This window comes from Parathielavia appendiculata (assembly GCF_033297405.1).
Source record: "Parathielavia appendiculata strain CBS 731.68 unplaced genomic scaffold N657scaffold_22, whole genome shotgun sequence".
In the NCBI taxonomy this organism is placed as follows: domain Eukaryota; kingdom Fungi; phylum Ascomycota; class Sordariomycetes; order Sordariales; family Chaetomiaceae; genus Parathielavia; species Parathielavia appendiculata.
In genome coordinates this window covers 125177-142762 of record NW_026944241.1, presented here as the reverse complement: position 1 = coordinate 142762, position 17586 = coordinate 125177, and the positions used below count along the sequence as shown (strand labels likewise).

Below are 17586 nucleotides of genomic sequence, written 5' to 3'. Positions count from 1 at the left end.
ACCTGGCGATAACGGCCTTTACTTCCTATCAAGCGCCCCGGCCCCTTTTCCCAGTCGATACTGATCATCAACCACCTTGCTATACGTCGGGACACCCCCCATCATCCCATCGGCATTCGTCGTCCCAGGCGCGCATTTCTTTCCGCCCCAAGCAACCCCAGCGACAGCCTTCCAGATGGCCGTGATATCCCGTGCCATGTCCCAGGTGTAAAACAGCCTGCAGTTGGCCGCCTCATAGCGAAACTGCAGCGGCACCTCGCCTTGTCCCAGGTCCGACGTATTCCCCTTGTACGGCAGCAAATCAACCGAATTGAACGTGACTGTCATAGCCCAGGAATCGCCGCCCTGCGACCCTCCGACTCGGAGCGGCGGCCGGTACGTGAACTTGTCGGGCGGCAGTGTCAAGCCTTCGGGCACTTGGGACCTGTTAAAGTCGGGCATCAACATGAAGCTCATGCTGGGGCCGCCCCTGGTCTGGCCGACGGCCTGCATCGGGGCGCGCAGTGGGCGGCCACCGAGCACAACGGTGAGCACGCCATGGGCGTGGGTCAACATGGTGACGGTGAGGGCGCAGGCCGAGCCGCACTGCCCGTCACTGACAATGATGATGTCCTCGGGACGAAACGGCGGCGTATTCCATAGCTGGCGGTACTGCCATCCGTCGGGGAGAGGGAACAGGTCGGTGGAGAATCGGAGGACCGACGTTGTGTTGATAATGGCCGGGTGGGTGTGCTGGCCCCATCGTTTGTGGCCGGCTGCGGCATCCAGGAAGGGCCCGTACAGCTCTTTGAACGAGGACCACGGCTTGCCGTCGGGCCTGACAAAGTCGTACAGCGGCCATTGGGATGCAAAAGACGTGAGGTCCCAGACCGGTTTGCCCAGCCAGGCAAACTGGGGATGGGCGCGGGCCTGCGAGAGGATGGGTAGGGTATCCCCGGGGAAGAGGGCGAAGTAAAGGGCCATTATGTTGGAGGTGAGGCCGCCGCCGTTGCCCTGGAAGTCGAGGACGAGCTTAGTACGGTTGGCCGCTTTGGCAGCACTTGTAAAGTCAACCACGACTTGATAGAAGTTTCTCTGTTGAACGCTCATGGATTGATCGACGTGGTCCGGGTGAGGCGCTTCGCTGAAGCTATTCACGGCGAGCACTGCCTTATCCGAGAACTCGGAGCCTTCGGGGAGAAAGCCAGCTACGTGCCTGGTCGACTTGAAGGCCCTGGGATAGCCCGTGAAAGCGGCTATATGGTTGCGCTCGGCCAGTTGGTAGAACCGGGCATTGAGAGGCCGCTCGTCTGTCACGTCGCCCCAGCCATAAACATCGTACAGATCAGCGCCCGAGGCGAATCTTGTGAAGTTTGCAAGGAGTCGGGCGGCATTACTGAAGTTAAATATAGTGCCGTTCTGGCACTTAACATTGGTCGTGTCACCGAGGCCCAGGGCGAACGGCTCAGGCGACACGTAGGCTAGATTATATCGGTGGCAAGGCTTCGGAACATGCCGTTAAACCGAGCGCCGGGATCGTGCGATAAGGCGATGTTGACTGATGCCTTCTGTAAAAAACTCCAGTGCCGGAACACCGTCGATGGTCGAGACTGGGGAAGGCGTGTAGCTATTCTGGGTATGTTTAATATTATCTATACACCGGGTCAATTTCAGCTCAGCTATCAATTCGTCTAGCGACGGGGGGCGGGGAAGTACTGTAAAGATAGATCTTGGGTATAGCGAGCGCATTATCAGAAATAGAGACGGACTGAGCGCTCATAGGAAAGTCAAACAGGTTCAGCAGCGGCGTCCAATGGCCAAGATGGAAGTCGCGCGGGCGAACGTTGGCCAACATGCGTAGGTTGGCGAGGAATTCAAGCTCATTGGCGTAACCGCCTCGTTTTTCTTCTTTGAGTTTCGCTGCAATGTCATCGAGGCCCCGAATAAGATCAACGCTCTCGGAGAGATACCCCTGAGGAGGGTCCCGGAGATACTCGACTGAGCTCTGCCATAGGCATGAAAAAACGGAGCTCAGACCGGTTCTTTGGTACTTTAATAATCCTAGTTGGTACCGAGATCGTCCATTACTCGAGAGTAGACATACCAATGCCGTTATCTGCCATCAATTTGGCGGCTTGGTCGCGGACCTGTTTGCAGCGCTCCTCGCTCCGCAAATCCAGGCCATGGTGGGCGTCCTGGTATAGGCCGGCACCAAGAGCGATTAAAGAAGATGCCGCCGTCAATACCTTGACGCGCATGATGGCAGAGTACAGTTGAGGTGACTGGTCAATGTAGCAAGACACAACTCAATGTGTGTGAGCGCATCAAGGCGAGGAGTGCCGGCATGATATGCTTGTGACGATGGGCAACATCGACGGTTCCCGTCGCAAGCGTCCCTTCTTTTCGAGGCTGTTTCGTATAGTTGGCCCATCTCCTTCGAGCTCTGGCGTTCACACCTCGGGCTGCATTCCGGGAAGTCAGCGTGTGCTTCCAAGCTGCGTTGCTATTCGACTGCGCCGCCGGTTAATATCCCCAACGGACCCTCTCCATGCATTCCCATGCTGGCTGCCCAAAGCGGCAGGTTCTGTTGCAGGAACAGAGGAGCCATCGCCGTCCTGCTGGAAGCCTTCTCAACCGCCTGCGGCTGTCCCTACTTCCAGTGGATTGCATGCTGCGACGGGCTGAAGCCCGCAGTAAGAGCGTAGTTAAGGTATTATCTCTTGGAGTAACCCTCCGGCCCCGCAGCTGTCGAACGCCTTGACAGGGAATCGAATCTTTTCGGCGAACCAGACGGATATTACTCAAATATCGCCGCCAACGAGGAGAGAACTGCGCCCTTGAGCCGGCTTGGACGGGCCCTCTCGGCGTGCCCCTAAATGAAAACCGAGCATGTTTGTGTCTGCATATGACGATACAAGTGTATACACAAAACCGTCCTTTGTCAACAACATCCCACGGCGCAGGTTCGCAACCATCCCCCCTTTATCGGTTGACTGTATCATCCATATCCCTTTAACTCCTCTCTACTCCCTCACGCTCTCCTCCTCGCCCTTGTGGGCCACTCCCAATATCCATATCCTGCATCAACATCTCCTGCGCCATCCACAGCTCAGCATACAAGCCATTCCGCTCCATCAGCTCGCGATGACTGCCCATCTCGACGACCCGCCCTTCCTTGAGCACAATAATGACATCAGCATCATAGATCGTCCTCAGCCGGTGCGCCACAAATACGCTCGTCCTCTGCTTCTCCCTGAGCACCTCATTGATATTCGCCATGAGCGCCTGCTCGGTATGCGTATCCAGCGCGCTCGTGGCCTCGTCAAAGAAGAGCAGGGGTGGGTCTTTGAGCACAAGCCGCGACACGGCCAGCCGCTGCTTCTCGCCTCCTGAAATCATCAGCCCGCGCTCGCCGACCTTGGTCTGATACCCGTGCGGCCACGACTCGATCTTGTCGTGGATATGGGCGCGGCGGGCGGCCTCGACGACCTTCTCGGGCGGCGCGTCGAGGTTGCCGTAGCGGATGTTGAGCTCGACCGTGTCATTGAAAAGCGGCGTGTCCTGGGGAACTACACCGATGGCACGGCGAAGCGAGTCGAGCGGCACGTCGCGGATGTCTTGGTCGTCGATAAAGATGCGGCCAGATTGGGGATCGTAGGAACGGAAGAGCAGGCGGAGGAGGGTCGACTTGCCGCAGCCCGAAGGGCCGACCACGGCGACCTTCTTGCCGGCGGGGATGGTCACGGAGAGGTTGTTGAGGATGGGCCGGTCGGGGTAGTAGCCGAACGAGACGTTCTCGAAGCGGATCTCGCCGCCCTTGGGCAGGACAAGCGGCGCTGCGTTGGGCTTCTCCTTGATGGAGACGTTGACCTTTTGCAGGTTGAAGAGGGTCTCCATGTCGAGGAGAGATTGGCGCAGCTCGCGGTAAACGGAGCCGAGGAAATTGAGCGGGACTGAGAGTTGGAAGACGAGCTGGTTGATCAGGACCAGGTCGCCGACTGACAATGTGCCCCCGACGATGCCCTGAGCGCCGAGCCACATCATGACCGTGAGCGCCGAGGAGAAGATTATGTTTTGGCCGCTGTTGAGGAACGCCAGCGAGGTGGCCACCTTGATGGAGCTCTTCTCATACTGCTGCAAGGCCTTGTCGTAGCGGCCGATCTCGTACTTTTCATTGTTGAAGTACTTGACGGCTTCGTAGTTGATGAGCGAGTCCACGGCGACAGTGGACGCCTTGTTGTCGGCGGCGTTGGCCTGCCGACGGAACTTTGTCCGCCATGCCGTCGTCCAGATGGTGAATGCTGTGTATGCCGTCATGGTGAGCGCTGTGATGGCAGCGAACTCCCAGCCAAACTGGTAGGTCAGGATGCCGCACACCATGCTGATTTCCAGAGCGGTCGGCACGATGTGGAACACCATGCTTGTCAGCAGGAAACTGATACCCTTGGTACCGCGGTCAATGGCGCGTGTCAAGCCACCCGTCTGCTTGGACAGGTGGAAATTGAGATCGAGATTCAGGAGGTGCCCAAACGTCCTTGTCGCGACCCGGCGAATCGCCTTTTGCGCAACCGATGAGAACACGGCATTCCGCAACTCCTGCGACACGACAGCGCCTATCCTGGCCGCGCCGTATGCAAATATCATGGTGCCCGCCACGGTTGCGACGGTGCCGCCCGTCGCGGCAATGTCGACGTTGAGGGAGTCGACAATTTCGCGAAAGTAGAAGGGCACCTGCACGTTCAAGACCTTGCCGCCGACCAGCAGAGCCACGGCTAGCAGCACGCGCATCTTGTCCCCCCAACTGTCTTTTGGCCACAGATATCGCGACATCTCTTTCATGATTGCCCAATCCGCCTTGCGCTGCTCCTGCGCGGTCTTGTCGATGGCCGCGAGCGGGTCTTGATGTGGCGGCAGGGCGGTCTTCTGACCTGTCGAGGGCGGACTCGTTCCGACGTTCGGTGTTCGCGGTCCATAGCTACGGAGGGCGGTGGTGTGGAAGACGGCGCGTAGTGAGGAGGAAGCGACGGCGCCGTTCAACCCTCCGGTTCGGGGTGTCCAGGGGTAGTGGGAGGCGCGGATGGGTCGCAGACGGAGAAAGGGCACCATCTTGGCCCGTTGTAGGCGGCCCGAGGCCATCATGAGTCTTGGGTTTGAAGACATTGTGAAGAAAGACGGGCCGACATCTTCCTCTGGCACTGGGCTACTGCGGTCTTGCAAGACAAGTCGAGTTTGGCGCGATTTGTGCGGGATTGAAACGTGGTGATTGCGGGTTTTCAGCGCATGGAGTCTCTGCCACGGAAATTAGAGGCGAACGGGTCTGATTGGTTCAGAGTGCAAAAACGTCGGTGTGGCTTGCTTTGCGAATGGTGAGCGATTTGTGCTGTCGCCGGTTGGTGTCGGGTCGGCGAAGGTGTCGAGCTTCGGAACTTCCGAGCGCTGCGATGCTCGGATCCGGCGGTGTGGGGCAGCAATGATGCAATGTGGAGTCCTAAATTCGACGACTATCGAATCATCAAACCCCAAACTCACTAACATCAACGTTATCCGTATCTTTATATCATCCTAACTCCCGATGGACCACTTTGAACAGAATTTCAAGTCTAATAAGTACATTAACGAATGTTTGCTCATCCATCCAACGGCAGATGAACAATGCTAGAAACGACACCCACCCCTAATTAACGAAAACATATATACTAAACCAACACCTCTAGCCACAAACTCCAAGCAATGCATTGGCCCGATGCTGGACCGGGCAGGGCCGCCCCAACCTTGCAAGAACGAGAGATGTGGGAAGAAACCAGGAAACCCAGGTACAGACAACATTTACCGAACAACCTAGACCAACAGACTCTTCACGCACCTTCGACAACCAATCCCTCGTACGCCCTCTCGACCGCGCGTCCCCCCATTCCAGGAAGCATCCGTAGCTGAGCGAGCGACTCGACCCTCCCCGACTCCCCGATTCCCCTAAGAGCAAGACAGTCGACCAAGTCCTGCGCCTTCTTGGGCCCAAAGCCATGGAGGCCCTTGATCCGCGCCAAATCCCGCGAGTTGACAATCTCCAGCAGCTGCCTCGTACGCGGTGATGAAGCAGGGTCGTCAAAGTCGACACCCGGATCCACATTCTTGGCTACCTTTTGAGCAGCAGCCTTGTTCCTCCTACCCTTGCCGCGAACCGGCGTCCCAATCTTCCCCTTGCCATTATCATTATCGTCTTCTTCAACATCAGCCTCCGCCTCCCGATACTCTCCATCCTCCTCCTCGTCCTCCACCCCCGTCCCACTCCTCGCTTCACTCCTCTCCTTCTTATTATTGGCCTTGTCCACTTGTCCCGCCCTCCCAAGCTTAACCCTCAACCGCTCAATCTTCCCCAGCAACTTCCTCTGTCCGGGAAACACCTCCAGGGCCCGCTCATACAACCCCAGCGCCGCCTCGTCATCCCCGCGCTCCTTGGCCTGCCGCGCCTGGAGCAGCAGGCGCAGCCCGTTTGCCCGCCGGCCACCGTCATCGTCGCTGTCCTTGTTGTTGTTGCTGCGGGATTCGTTGTCGATGCGCCGCTCAAGGGCTTCCAGACGGCGCTTGACTTCCTCGCTGATTTCGTTTTGGGTTGCATTCGCGGCGGTCGGCGTGTTGTTATTAGGTATGAGGTCTGTTGTGCACGGTTGCGCAGCGGGCGGTGCGGACACGGCTTCGGCTGCTGCGCGGGAGGCAAGGATCTCGGCTACCTTCTTTTCGACCATTGCTTCGATCTGGGAGGGCGTGATTGTGATTTGTTGCTGTGGTTGCTGTGGTTGCTGGGGTTGGGATAATAGTGTGTGTTGCGTCGGGCGGGGCACCGGGAACTGGGTCGGACGAGCGAGCTTGGATGGGCGTATGAGAGCCGTCTCCTGACCCTCGGACGGCCGCTTGATTTGGAGAGGTTGTCTCGGTTGGGAGCTGTTGGCCGCCGGGGCGATGGGGCGTGCCGCGACGGTGGGCTTCTTGTCGGTGTAGACGCTGAATGCCTTGACGGGCTTGTCTGGCTTTTCAGCCTTCTCCGCCGCCTTGGCTGCCAGCGCGCCCGTGTGAATGTTGTGGGCGCTGTTTAGCGGCCGCAGGGGTTGACGCTGGACGCTGGCACCTCCCAGACCGGAATTGGTGCGCGGAGGTTGCTTGTACACAATTTCGTTCTCGATCTCGCGCACCTCGATGCGCTTGGCGCGAGAGCTGACATTCAGGCTGCTGAGCGTATCGAGGTGGTAGCTGCGGATCGGCGCGAGGTTGAGGATCATGATGGTGATGCCGTTGTTTTGGCCGAGCGACAGGATACGAGTCATCTTGGACTCCCGGTACGGGATGCGCTTGTCACCGCGCGAGATGGCGTCGATGCACTGGCTCAGCACGAAAAGGCTCTTGTTGATGGCTGCCGACTCGACCAGCCTCTCCTTGCCATTATCGGTTCGCCGGTTGTCTTCCGAGCCGGCCAAGTCAATGGCGGACGCCGTACTCTCCTTCACTGCGTTCTCGGTTGTCTGTGTCACCTTGACACGCAAGATGGCGTGGCTTCTGCTGCTGTGGGCGTTCAGCTTGGTCGCAGCCGTGACGCGGTTATTGTTTGCTTCGATGTACAGCCTCTCGAAGTCCTTAAGGTCGTCGCATGAGCGCTCCGATAATCCGACGACGATGGTCCTCCCGTCCTTTTCACGAAGCGGAAGGCCCGCGGCTGTCCGTTTCTCTGGTGGCTCCAGCAGGTCGTAGACCTTGTCGTTGTAGATTTCGTAGTATGAGAGGGCCACGACCACTGTTGTCGAGCCATTGGTGTCCTTCATGAGCTTCTTGGCTCTGCGAAAGACGTTGCTCAGCAGCCTGGGAATCACGCCGCGCTCGGCAAGCCTCAGGCCGCCACGCATAGTGTGTGTTTTGCCGGTACCCGTGACGCCATAGGCAAAGATTGTCACATCTAAGCCCTGGAAGAGCGCCTTCACGTGGGGGGCCACTGGAGAAAGTCAGTTTCGACGGGCGAGGAACAGACGTCGAAACCAGCATACCTTCAGCGGTGAACAGGTCTTCTTGTGTTGTGGCCTGATCGTAGACGCTGTTGAAGGCAAACGAGAACTCTTCAGCCTCGTTTTTGGGGTTCGGGATCTTGACGACGGTCAATGGCTTCCCGTCGCCGACGCGGTCTGCGTGCACGATGATATCCTTGTCGAGCTCTTTTTCAAGCAGCGGACGGATTCTGGCAACCACACGCACAGACATCTCAGGTCAATCGGCCGAGAGGCGTGTATGAGAGGAAAGCAAGGGATACGGGCGGAGGGACGAAACCAACTGATGTGCGAAGCTGTGTTGCATTCAGGAATTGCGGTACAGACAGGAAAGCTAATCCCTGCACACGCGGAAGGGTCCTGTTTGTGGGAAAAAGAGCTTAATATGGGTTCTCCCCAGCAACTACTGTTACTGTACTAAGTCCTGTGGAGCCAGGGGCTGCAGCTTGAATCGGCACTTTGCCGAGCCTGGAGCTCCCGTGGCCTGTGCTTCTTCGCCCGTTCCGTCCTGAGCCGGGAATTTCGCGAACTCTGAATTTCTGGACGACCTCGGACCAAGTGAAGTTCAAAGCTCCGCGCCATTGCACCTACCACGCCACTTGGGGCCGTGCAATCATGAAACGGCACCCACCCTTGACCAGAAGGCTGCGGCCGGGAGTCTCAACATCGCCAACAATCCGGCCGGGCTTTGTCTGCTGGCAATGCCGAGCTATCCAAATCAGCGCATCCCCCACCACCGATTCGAGGCCAGCCGCCGACGTTTTCGGAGCTTACCCTGGGTCACAGAGGGACTCGGCAGGTGCGCACTGCGGCAATTCCTTCATTAGAGGCTGCGGTTCTCACAATTCACAGATGCTCGCTTTGAAGTCCTAGGCTCGCCCTACTCTCTTCTCTCGGTCACCCTCTCGGCATCGCAACGGCTGTACACAAGACGAGGGACTTTGGTATCAGTCGCCGGCAAGGTGGAAAATGTGCGCTACTGGCCCCATACGCCGCCGAAATCCTTCTGGTACTTTCGCTTACCGTTACCAGGCCCAATCCACCCTCTCCCTCCTGTCTCCCCTCCGACGAGTGCTCCTCGGCATCCCCTTCCTCTACCAGCGCATCTCCTCGACAACACCCATCACCGCCCTCATAGCCGCCAAATCCCCCAACACAACCTTCTCAGTCATCCACCTCGACGGGACAACCGACTGGGTCATCGCCCAGCGCAACGCCCTGCTCGCCTGGACGGGCCACACCCTCGCGCCGACACCTGGCGTCCAGCAAGGGCTGTCGCTCGCCCACTGGGGCAACACACACCTGTCGGGTCGCGGGCTGGTGGCGCTGGCCGCGCCGGGCCAGATCCACGAGCTCACGCTGGGCGATGGCGAGCAAATTGTCCTACACCCGTCGCACGTCGTGGCGTACTCAGTCACGCGCAACCCGCCGCTGCCGTTCCGGTTCAGGAGCACCAGGTTCAACCTGCAGGTCCCCGCAATTCCCGCGTCGATTAGCGGCCCCGCGGCACGCATGATGCCGGAGCGGGTTGCGAGGTTCTGGAATGCCATGCGGGACACGGCGACGTACAAAGCTGTGGCGAGGTTATTGTATGGCCTAAGGACGGCCGCAAGGAGGACAATATGGGGCGATCGGCTGTTCCTGCAGTTCAAGGGGCCCATGACGGTGCTCATGTCGACACGGGGCGTCAGGGTGAGGGATGTTCTCAGCAGGGAGGACGTCAATGAGATTGCCGACGCTGAGGCGGGCGTCGTGCCGGCAGCCGTTGAGCTGGCGACCAAGCCCAAGGTTTCGGAGGAACCCAGGCCTGAGCAGAAGGTAGCTATCCATGTCGCCAGCGTTGGTCAGGGCGGGAAGGTCAGCTTTGAGGATGCGAAGGACCTGAACGAGTTCGTCCGGTGATGAGCGCGAATCATGTTTGGTAGCTTGATGTCGCCGTGTATTATTTCTGTAACATTGAACGCTTACCTGTCACCCAGGCTTGTGGGAGCCTGATATCGGAACAGTTGCGGAAAATCGTCCTCGGGCAGCCCACGCCACACCTGAAGAGTACCACATCGATCGCCCCAGCGCACCTCACATGTAGCCAAGTTCTCAAAGCCAACTTAAGTCTTCGGGGTATACAGATTGTTCTACACGGGTCGAGCAGGATTCAGTTGGGTTGTCTCTCCTATCCGCTTTTTGACAAGCGCCCAACACCGTTTCATGCCCGTGCCCATGGATTCCGTTTCAATGTCCTGGGCAGAGGCCCATCGTTCTCGAGGACCTTGTTCAGGCAGCCTTTCAGCATCATCAATCTCGAACAGGTGGACGTGCATGGTCAGCTTCAGATGGGAAAACAGCCACGGCACGCTCCCAATCTCGCAGACGTGCTTGACTGCTCTTTTGTTGCGCTGAGTGGCAACCAATTCGGCAACGTAGGGCAATGCCTGTGTTCTCCGGCTCTCAGGACTGCTGTCGTTGGTAACCGGCAAGGTATGGCTGGGAAGCTCCCAGAGCCCTGCCAAGAGCCCCTTGGCGGGTCTCTGGTGGATGAGATATCGCCCGTCGGAAGCGCGTCGGATGGCGCAGACGAGTGTCTCCTCCTCCCGTACCCTTTTCTTGGGCTTTTTTAGGGGGAACTTCCTGGCATGGTTGATGATGACGGTCATCGTGCGGGCGTCAATTCCCGAGGCTGTTGTTGTTTGCCTGGGGGTCTGTGTGGTTGCAAAGAACCGGGACAATATGCCTCCGTTTCTGCTCGGCTTGCTTGCCGGCTCACTCCCTTCATCCTCGTTCTCTGCCGTCTCTTCCAAAGGCGCACACAGGGTGCAGAGATCCTCGACATCCTCCACCACCCCTTCCTTTATTCGAACACCTCCCCGGTTCGCTAGAGCAAGCCCCTCTGCATAAGCTCGACACGTCTCAGTGATCGGACATGCCGTACAATTCGGCTTGGGCATGCACACAGTACTCCCCAACTCCATCAGCGCTTGCCCCCAATGCCCCGGCCTCTCACTGACCCCGTCCCCCGCGACAGCCTTGACCAACTCCCCAGCCGCCGCCCACAACAATTCCACCACGGTCCTATCCGCTTTCACGTCCCCCAACACTCCCATCTGCCTGCTCAGCACCCTCAATACATTCCCATCCACCACCGGCGCAGCCACGCCAAACACAATAGCCGCCACCGCACCAGCGCTATACCTCCCCACGCCAGGCAAGCGCATCAACGAGTCCACATCCCCGGGCAAGACTCCTCCGTTCCCATCCCCATCCCCGTCAGCGACACAACAAACCATCCTCGCCGCCTCCCACACCCTCCTTGCGCGCGAATAATACCCCAACCCAGCCCACATCCCAACCACGTCCTCCTCTGTGGCCGCCGCCAGGTCCCAAATGGTAGGCCACCTGGCCATCCACTTCTGGTAGTACCCGACCACGGTCGCGACGCGTGTCTGCTGGAGCATGGTCTCGGAGATCCAGACCTCGTAGGCGCGGCGGGAGAGGTCGGCGCGGGAGAGGGAGGAGGGGGGGAGGAAGGGTTTGCGCCAGGGCATAGGGCGGCGGTGGTAGGCGGTTGTGGTGAACCAGGTTAGGAGGGATTGTTGGGTTTCGGGGGAGGTGAGGAGGGGTGGCGGGTGGTGGTAGGATTTGGTGTGGGTGCGGGAGGGGAGGGGGATCAGGGGGTTATGAAGGGTTGGTGAGTATTGTGATGTGGTGGTGGTGGTGGGTTGTCGTGTCTGCTTGGGGTTCTTGGGTCGGGATGGTGGTGTCTTGCGGCGTTTGGCTGGTCGGAAATTGTGGTCGGTGAAGTCTGCGTCTGAATCCGAATCCGTCTTTGGGGACAACAGCGCGTCGTCGATGGCCGACCGGGAGACGCTGTTGATCGGCACGCCATTTCGTTCCAGAGATGAACTTATTGGTGGGGTGTTGGAGCTTCTCGATGCAATGCGCGCGCTCTTCCGGGTTGTCATTTTTCTCTTCATGTTTTCGCTCACTCACAGTTCCGATGCTGGGGAAGGTGAGGTGTGTAGCCCAAGCGCTTGTTGACAATTCTGCGGTCCCCCGAGCCTTGGACCACGTGACTGACTGGCGTCGACCTCCTCGGCAAGGGGCCCGAATATCTCAACTAAAATCAAGCTCAGTGGCCCATGCTCCAGTTGCATAACATGAACCACAATGGACACTTGGAATCTCGTCGAGTCGTGACTGGTCAACTCCATTTCAAATCGGTGCATTCGACATACTTAGCCCTAACCCTGACAGGTCAAGTTATCTGCTCTTTTTGTCCACCCATAACTTGCTATCGCGGCTCGACATTTGGACGCCCACCACAACAGCCAATCCTCCCAAGCCCGTCTCCTCAATGGGACTCATGTGGGTGAATGTTGACTTTCGTAATACTGCCGCCATCGCGATAACCATCAAGCGCCTCATTGACCGCCTTCTCGTCGAGATGGCTGATAATGCGGTACCGCAGCGGGCGGATCTTGCCGGCTTCCAACCACCCTGGTAGATGCTTCCAGAATTGCTGGCCCAGTTCTCGATGCAGGTGCGCAGACCCCCTCGTGAACCTGACCTCGTACCCGGCCGCCTTGTGCCCGATCTTCGACTCGTCCACGTGTACATCACCCGGAAGAAGGGTCGCCAAGGTGCCCTTCTCGCTAGCAGAGAGCAGCGAGACGCCGAGGGTATGCGCCATGGGCCCGTTGTTGACCGTGTCAAGCGCGTAGAGCAAGCCGTCGCCGACGACTGCGCGGCATTGCTCCACCACATCTTCGGCCCGCCGGTCGAGCACGTGGGTTGCGCCGAGCTCCTTCAGCTCGGCCTCCTTCTCGGGAGTCTTGGCTGCGATCGTGATGATCTTCCCGAACCCGACCAGCCGCGCAAGCTGGACCGCCAGTTTGCCGCAGTTAGATCCGCCGCCGATGACGACCAGGCTGCGCTGCTGGTAACCGAACGACTCACTCTCCTTGGAATAAGGGGCAGGGAGGCCGAGACCCGAGGGGTGGAAGAGGGCGACGAAAGATGCCATTGCGACGGTTGGGAGCGTGGCGGCTTCGTCGAATGACATGGACTCGGGGATGGGGGCAACCAGGTCTGCCGGCACCACGGCGTATTGCTGGGCGCCGCCTCCGTCGGGCGTGCCGGCGTCTGCTTGGGCGAAGACGCGGTCGCCCCGCTTCCAGGCAGTCACATCCGACCCAACATCTTCGACCACACCAGCAATGTCGTTGCCGGTGATGTAGGGCAGATGTTCGGGAGTGATGATGATTCCGTAGTCGCGGATTTTCTGGTCATGTGGGTTCACTGCAATGAACAATCAGTCAGCTTGGTATTTGGCAACAACCCAAGCCTCGTTACTGAGCTCGAGGTACATACATCCCACTGCAATGATCTTTAGCAGTATTTGGTGCTGCTTCGGCTTGGGTATCGGCCGTGTCTGCGGCACTAACGGCGTACCAAATCTTTCGAGCACCAGAGCTTGTTGCGACATGTCGGGTTTGGGTATCGTCTCAAAATGTGCGGGCTCTGGAGGGAAACAGGGAAACTGATTGCTGCTGATGGGAATGATACTTCAGCGCAAGACGACGTTGAACAACCGACATGGTAGGATCCGAGCTGCCTTGTATCAGGGCTCTTATAATCCGTCTTTGCTATCTGGCACGTCATTTTCCGGTCGACATCGGCGTCCATGTCAGGCCGAGTTTTCGTCGATAGACTTCTTGGCTTGTGTTGTAAAGTCGCCGAGAATTACTAATTCTCTGGCTAGGTACTGTACATAGGTACCCCTCCTACCTATGAGGGAAAGGCTTAGTACAATGGGGTTTCAAAAGTATCCGGCCACCCCACATCAATGTAACGCAGTCGCGTCTCGCGTCCTCCCCTTCCTAATCTTCGAACCACCACAGTTCGACATTATGAAGCTCAATTTGGCTGATTTCGTTGCCAGTTTAACCGCCGGTCGTAGGAGTTACAGGAGCTATCTCCAGGGGCACCTGGAGCCATTTGCACCCTCGTTGCAGCTGGCCAAAGCGAACGCGCCGTCGCCCAGCTCTTTCGCGTCTCCCGCGATACTGTGACGAATCTCGAAGCCCCAACTTCTGAAAGGGGCACCTGAAGGTTATAACTTGTCATTGGGGTGAGGTTCGGTGAAGCCAAGAGGTTCACAACAAGTGCACAAGGAAATGTCTCAACAGTAGGTGTGGCTAACTGCTTATACTGCTTACTGAGGAAGCTACCGAAATGCCCGTAGGCTTAAAGATCGCAGACTATATACACCTACTTCTCCCATTGTCTTTGGGGAGCACTGGGAGCTAAGGTAGCTCCTGTCGCTCCCAGTCCGCTAGGAGCGTTCGATGCTCCCATCGCTCCCTGATGGAGCGAAGACGAGACTTCGCGCTCCCTTCATGACTGGCTATACCCATGTCCCAAGGTTGGTGAACAGAATATTATTGTCCTGGGCCTGGGGCTTTTACAATGCCTATCGTTTTTCTGCCACGACTTTGCAGTGTTAAGATATCCTGTGTTAAAGCTTAAGGTATATAATGTGGGTGGCTGGGAGAATGTGGGGTGGCCGGATACCTTTGAACCCGTGCTGTAATGTCTAGCAACCGGTCAGAGACAAAGAAATCTCTTTCATCGGACTGTCTCGGAACTCCTTTTCCTCCATAGACAATATCAGCTGCGGCTCAACAGGCTTAGGGAGCTTGGTCCGGAAGACGGTGCTCAAGAAACCAAGAGGTCGATGAGAATCGAATGCTAAAACCATTGAAACCATACACATCAAGCCCCAATGCCACAAATATCTAAGGTAACCGCCGGCTCTAGCCACATCAACCAGGACCCATGAAAGTTGCCTCGAGTGGGCGGGGTCCAATGCATTCCAATATTCCATGCATGTTCCACGCCGTGTCACAGACCCGGTGCACTCGTAATTCTCTCGATGTCGATGTAGCGGCTCTGGACATGGCGTTATAACAAGGGCCGACAGCAAGAATCCGGCGGCGATCTCGTGCTTGTACCATGCCCATTTGGCAAAGGCGGATGGATCTTGAAGATTGGTTGGTTGGAACATCCGGCATCAATATCAGGTCGGGTATTTCTCCGAGCCTAATCTACGGCTTGGCTGCCAACCCGGCGATGGATATATTGTCAAGAGGGGAACCTCCTGCAAGGGGAGTAATGTACATGCCGCTGATCAGGTCAATGTCGGGTGGTCATCAAGCTATAAGGATGGTGTTTCCGCTACCCCAGCCATACTGTTTAGGCGATCCGCGGCATGCTCACCATGTCGTACACCATGACCAAAACGATGCGCGTCTCGATAGGCTTTCTCTTGTTCCTCCCAGCCCTGGCTCTCGCCGCACCGCAAGCTATCGATTACGGCCCCTGCGACTACAACGGCAATGAGAACTGCAAAGAAATCATGGACAACACGGCCTGCTTTCTGAATCCCCAGGGGGCAGACGAGATCTTTAAGTGCATCTCGGGCGGCAGGGACGGGGTAAGTTGATCCATTTTGGCGCATTCCATGCAACCGGACGACCCTGAACCCACCTCCAGGTCTGCGCATGCTACGGGTGTCTCGGCTACACGCCCGTCGGCGAAGTCATTTCGAAGTCGAGTGCCTGCGCGTAAGTTCCAGGGGGAGAAAGCATTATGAACCGGGGCGAGGCAAACATAACTGACTATTTACTGGTTCGCGTATGAAAAGCGGTTTTCCCACCTCGTCTCCCTTGAAGCTCGGAGAGACGCCCACCGTCACGGTGGCACCGACACCAACACCAATGCCCAAGTATCGTTGGAAAGTGTGGGATGGACAAGACGGGATTTAGGGGCAGATGGACAAATACGGATCGAGGATAAGGGGCAATCAAGCTCGGGAAAGAGTGACATGGAAATACGCTGGAATATGTCGTTCATGGGCAGGCCTCACCAAGAAAGCAGGAAGGTCAAATCGGCACTTTCGGTACCACATGAGTACGTCTGCAGGAACTACCATTGTCCATCCGGTCACATAAGAATACCCCCAAATGTATTGTACGACTGCGCTGCGCGAGCCATCTGGAGAACTCCATACCAACACGATGGGAGATGTGACCGAAAGCTTACAGGAACTCCCCAGCTTCTGGTCACTGATTACCTATGATAAATGACTAAAATGGATTGTTCGCCGCGCTGCCAACTGAAGATTCGACCCTCGTATCTGTCATGCTCCGCCGGGGCAGGGGCAGCCCGGAATCTTGTATCTTGGAGTTTGTGCCGATCCCTCATCATCTTTTTTGTTGGGCGGGAGGCCGGATCCCATGACCCTTGTCCCACATGAAAGCAGCCTCTGTCCAATCAATAACGTCGGCGCCTCTCTTTTCCAAGCGGTCCTCGACCTCGCGCTCAATATCTTCCGCCGTCTTGTCGCCGTCGTCGTAGGTCGAGTGTGCTCCCGACAACAGCGTGACCCCGAACCCGGCATCAATGGCGCCATTGCACGTCGACTCGACACAGCACTCGCTCTGGATGCCGAAGGCGATGATGTGGTTGATGCCTGCCGCCTTGAGCTCAGCCGCGAGATCCGGGTTCGATGCGAAGGTGTCTCCTAACCGTTTGTTAGTCAACTGAACATCTCACTGTCGGCAGAATTGGCTGCATCGATCAGGTAAGCTACGGGCAAGTTGGCAACTCACGCGTCGTCTTGTGAATCAGGCGCTCCCGAGATTCGCCCGCGCGGGGCTCAAACACCAGCTTCCATGGCTCACTGCCTCGAACCAGCGGGCCATCTTCGGGCTTTTCTTCGTGCTGCACAAAAACGATGCTGGCGAGAGGGGGTTTGGTGCTGCCAGTTTCCGTCTCCATATATGCGCGAGCCGTTTTGAGGATGAATTCGCCAGCGGCTGTGACTCGCTCTGCATGAGGCACACAGGTTTCTGGGTCGATCGCTAGGTCGTTTTGTATGTCGATTACAAAGAGTGCCGCCGCCATGGTGCTCCTGTTGCTGCTGTAATACACCTGAAGGGAGGACTGAGGGAAGAGGAATTGGTGGTTCTGCACGGTGGTCGAGATCTCAACCAAATCAGATATACCTGATCAAATCAAGCCAAACCAAACCAATCCAAGACAAACAGCCGCTCACTCTCTCAAGCAAATACGCTCTCTTCGATTTGTTTGGTCCTTGCCGGTGAGTCACTCAGGGCTTGTGAGATTGAGAGTTTGAGCGGGAGTGGGGAAGGCGAGAGAGAAAGAAGCTCCGTCTTGGCGACAGTCCTCCGCTTTTGAACACGACAACAAACACGATGTTTGGAAAGGTTGGCGACATGTTCGGCGCTGATTTTGTTCAAATTGACAAAAGTGGAGGAACCTTCCCGTCATCAATCAAGCCAGACATCAGCAATTGGATGAGGGCACTGCTCGGGGTGTGCAAAATCAACCAGTGATTCCGGTCAATTCAAGTCCCTGGGCCTTGGGAGGTTCGACAGCACTTCACCAACTGGTAACCTTCCATTTGCATCAACTCTCCACGATAGATCGAATTCATGTCGTCGCACATCCCGGGCAATTTGAATCACTGTTTGACAGTCTCGACCACCTTGAGTGGAGCCAT

General features: G+C 57.2%; 8 protein-coding genes across 8 annotated transcripts; 2 read left to right on the top strand and 6 right to left on the bottom strand.

Moving 5' to 3' along the window:
• Positions 1-18: 18 nt before the first annotated feature.
• N657DRAFT_684142 (uncharacterized protein) lies at positions 19-2237 on the bottom strand (the record flags this gene model as incomplete). The annotated part of the gene is made up of 3 exons (XM_062796644.1): positions 19-1460; positions 1696-1977; positions 2084-2237. The coding sequence occupies 3 exons, from the start codon at positions 2235-2237 to the stop codon at positions 19-21; spliced, it is 1878 nt and encodes a 625-aa protein (XP_062643603.1).
• A 615-nt stretch (positions 2238-2852) lies between these two features.
• N657DRAFT_649787 (P-loop containing nucleoside triphosphate hydrolase protein) lies at positions 2853-5411 on the bottom strand. Its single transcript, XM_062793800.1, has one exon. The coding sequence runs from the start codon at positions 5137-5139 to the stop codon at positions 2992-2994; it is 2148 nt and encodes a 715-aa protein (XP_062643602.1). The 5' UTR covers positions 5140-5411; the 3' UTR covers positions 2853-2991.
• An 86-nt stretch (positions 5412-5497) lies between these two features.
• Positions 5498-8401, bottom strand: N657DRAFT_626161 (kinesin-domain-containing protein). Its single transcript, XM_062790778.1, has 2 exons — positions 8010-8401; positions 5498-7957 (listed from the first exon to the last, which is right to left on the bottom strand). Exons 1-2 carry the CDS (start codon positions 8218-8220, stop codon positions 5835-5837), a joined length of 2334 nt encoding a protein of 777 aa, XP_062643601.1. The 5' UTR covers positions 8221-8401; the 3' UTR covers positions 5498-5834.
• Positions 8402-8522: 121 nt separating this feature from the next.
• Positions 8523-10096, top strand: N657DRAFT_649785 (uncharacterized protein). The gene is made up of 3 exons (XM_062793799.1): positions 8523-8805; positions 8859-8977; positions 9039-10096. The coding sequence occupies exons 1-3, from the start codon at positions 8622-8624 to the stop codon at positions 9906-9908; spliced, it is 1173 nt and encodes a 390-aa protein (XP_062643600.1). The 5' UTR covers positions 8523-8621; the 3' UTR covers positions 9909-10096.
• Positions 10097-10138: 42 nt separating this feature from the next.
• N657DRAFT_658798 (DNA glycosylase) lies at positions 10139-11545 on the bottom strand (the record flags this gene model as incomplete). Its single annotated transcript, XM_062794932.1, has 1 exon — positions 10139-11545. The coding sequence occupies one exon, from the start codon at positions 11543-11545 to the stop codon at positions 10139-10141; it is 1407 nt and encodes a 468-aa protein (XP_062643599.1).
• An 806-nt stretch (positions 11546-12351) lies between these two features.
• On the bottom strand, positions 12352-13485 carry N657DRAFT_581042 (GroES-like protein; the record flags this gene model as incomplete). Its single annotated transcript, XM_062789497.1, has 2 exons — positions 12352-13298; positions 13371-13485. The coding sequence occupies 2 exons, from the start codon at positions 13483-13485 to the stop codon at positions 12352-12354; spliced, it is 1062 nt and encodes a 353-aa protein (XP_062643598.1).
• A 1818-nt stretch (positions 13486-15303) lies between these two features.
• On the top strand, positions 15304-15932 carry N657DRAFT_626151 (uncharacterized protein; the record flags this gene model as incomplete). Its single annotated transcript, XM_062790777.1, has 3 exons — positions 15304-15495; positions 15555-15625; positions 15706-15932. The coding sequence occupies 3 exons, from the start codon at positions 15304-15306 to the stop codon at positions 15824-15826; spliced, it is 384 nt and encodes a 127-aa protein (XP_062643597.1). The 3' UTR covers positions 15827-15932.
• A 332-nt stretch (positions 15933-16264) lies between these two features.
• N657DRAFT_684135 (Isochorismatase hydrolase) lies at positions 16265-16967 on the bottom strand (the record flags this gene model as incomplete). The annotated part of the gene is made up of 2 exons (XM_062796643.1): positions 16265-16584; positions 16673-16967. 2 exons carry the CDS (start codon positions 16965-16967, stop codon positions 16265-16267), a joined length of 615 nt encoding a protein of 204 aa, XP_062643596.1.
• Between the last annotated feature and the right edge of the window lie 619 nt (positions 16968-17586).

Excerpts from the sequence above, each read along its gene's own strand:
- N657DRAFT_649787 (XM_062793800.1), bottom strand. The coding sequence starts at position 5,139 with ATGTCTTCAAACCCAAGACTCATGATGGCCTCGGGCCGCCTACAACGG.
- N657DRAFT_626161 (XM_062790778.1), bottom strand. The coding sequence starts at position 8,220 with ATGTCTGTGCGTGTGGTTGCCAGAATCCGTCCGCTGCTTGAAAAAGAG. Across the intron at positions 7,958-8,009 it reads AGACCTGTTCACCGCTGAAG|TGGCCCCCCACGTGAAGGCG; the intron begins GTATGCTGGTTT and ends GACTTTCTCCAG.
- N657DRAFT_649785 (XM_062793799.1), top strand. The coding sequence starts at position 8,622 with ATGAAACGGCACCCACCCTTGACCAGAAGGCTGCGGCCGGGAGTCTCA. Across the intron at positions 8,806-8,858 it reads GTCACAGAGGGACTCGGCAG|ATGCTCGCTTTGAAGTCCTA; the intron begins GTGCGCACTGCG and ends CACAATTCACAG. Across the intron at positions 8,978-9,038 it reads TCGCCGGCAAGGTGGAAAAT|GCCCAATCCACCCTCTCCCT; the intron begins GTGCGCTACTGG and ends TACCGTTACCAG.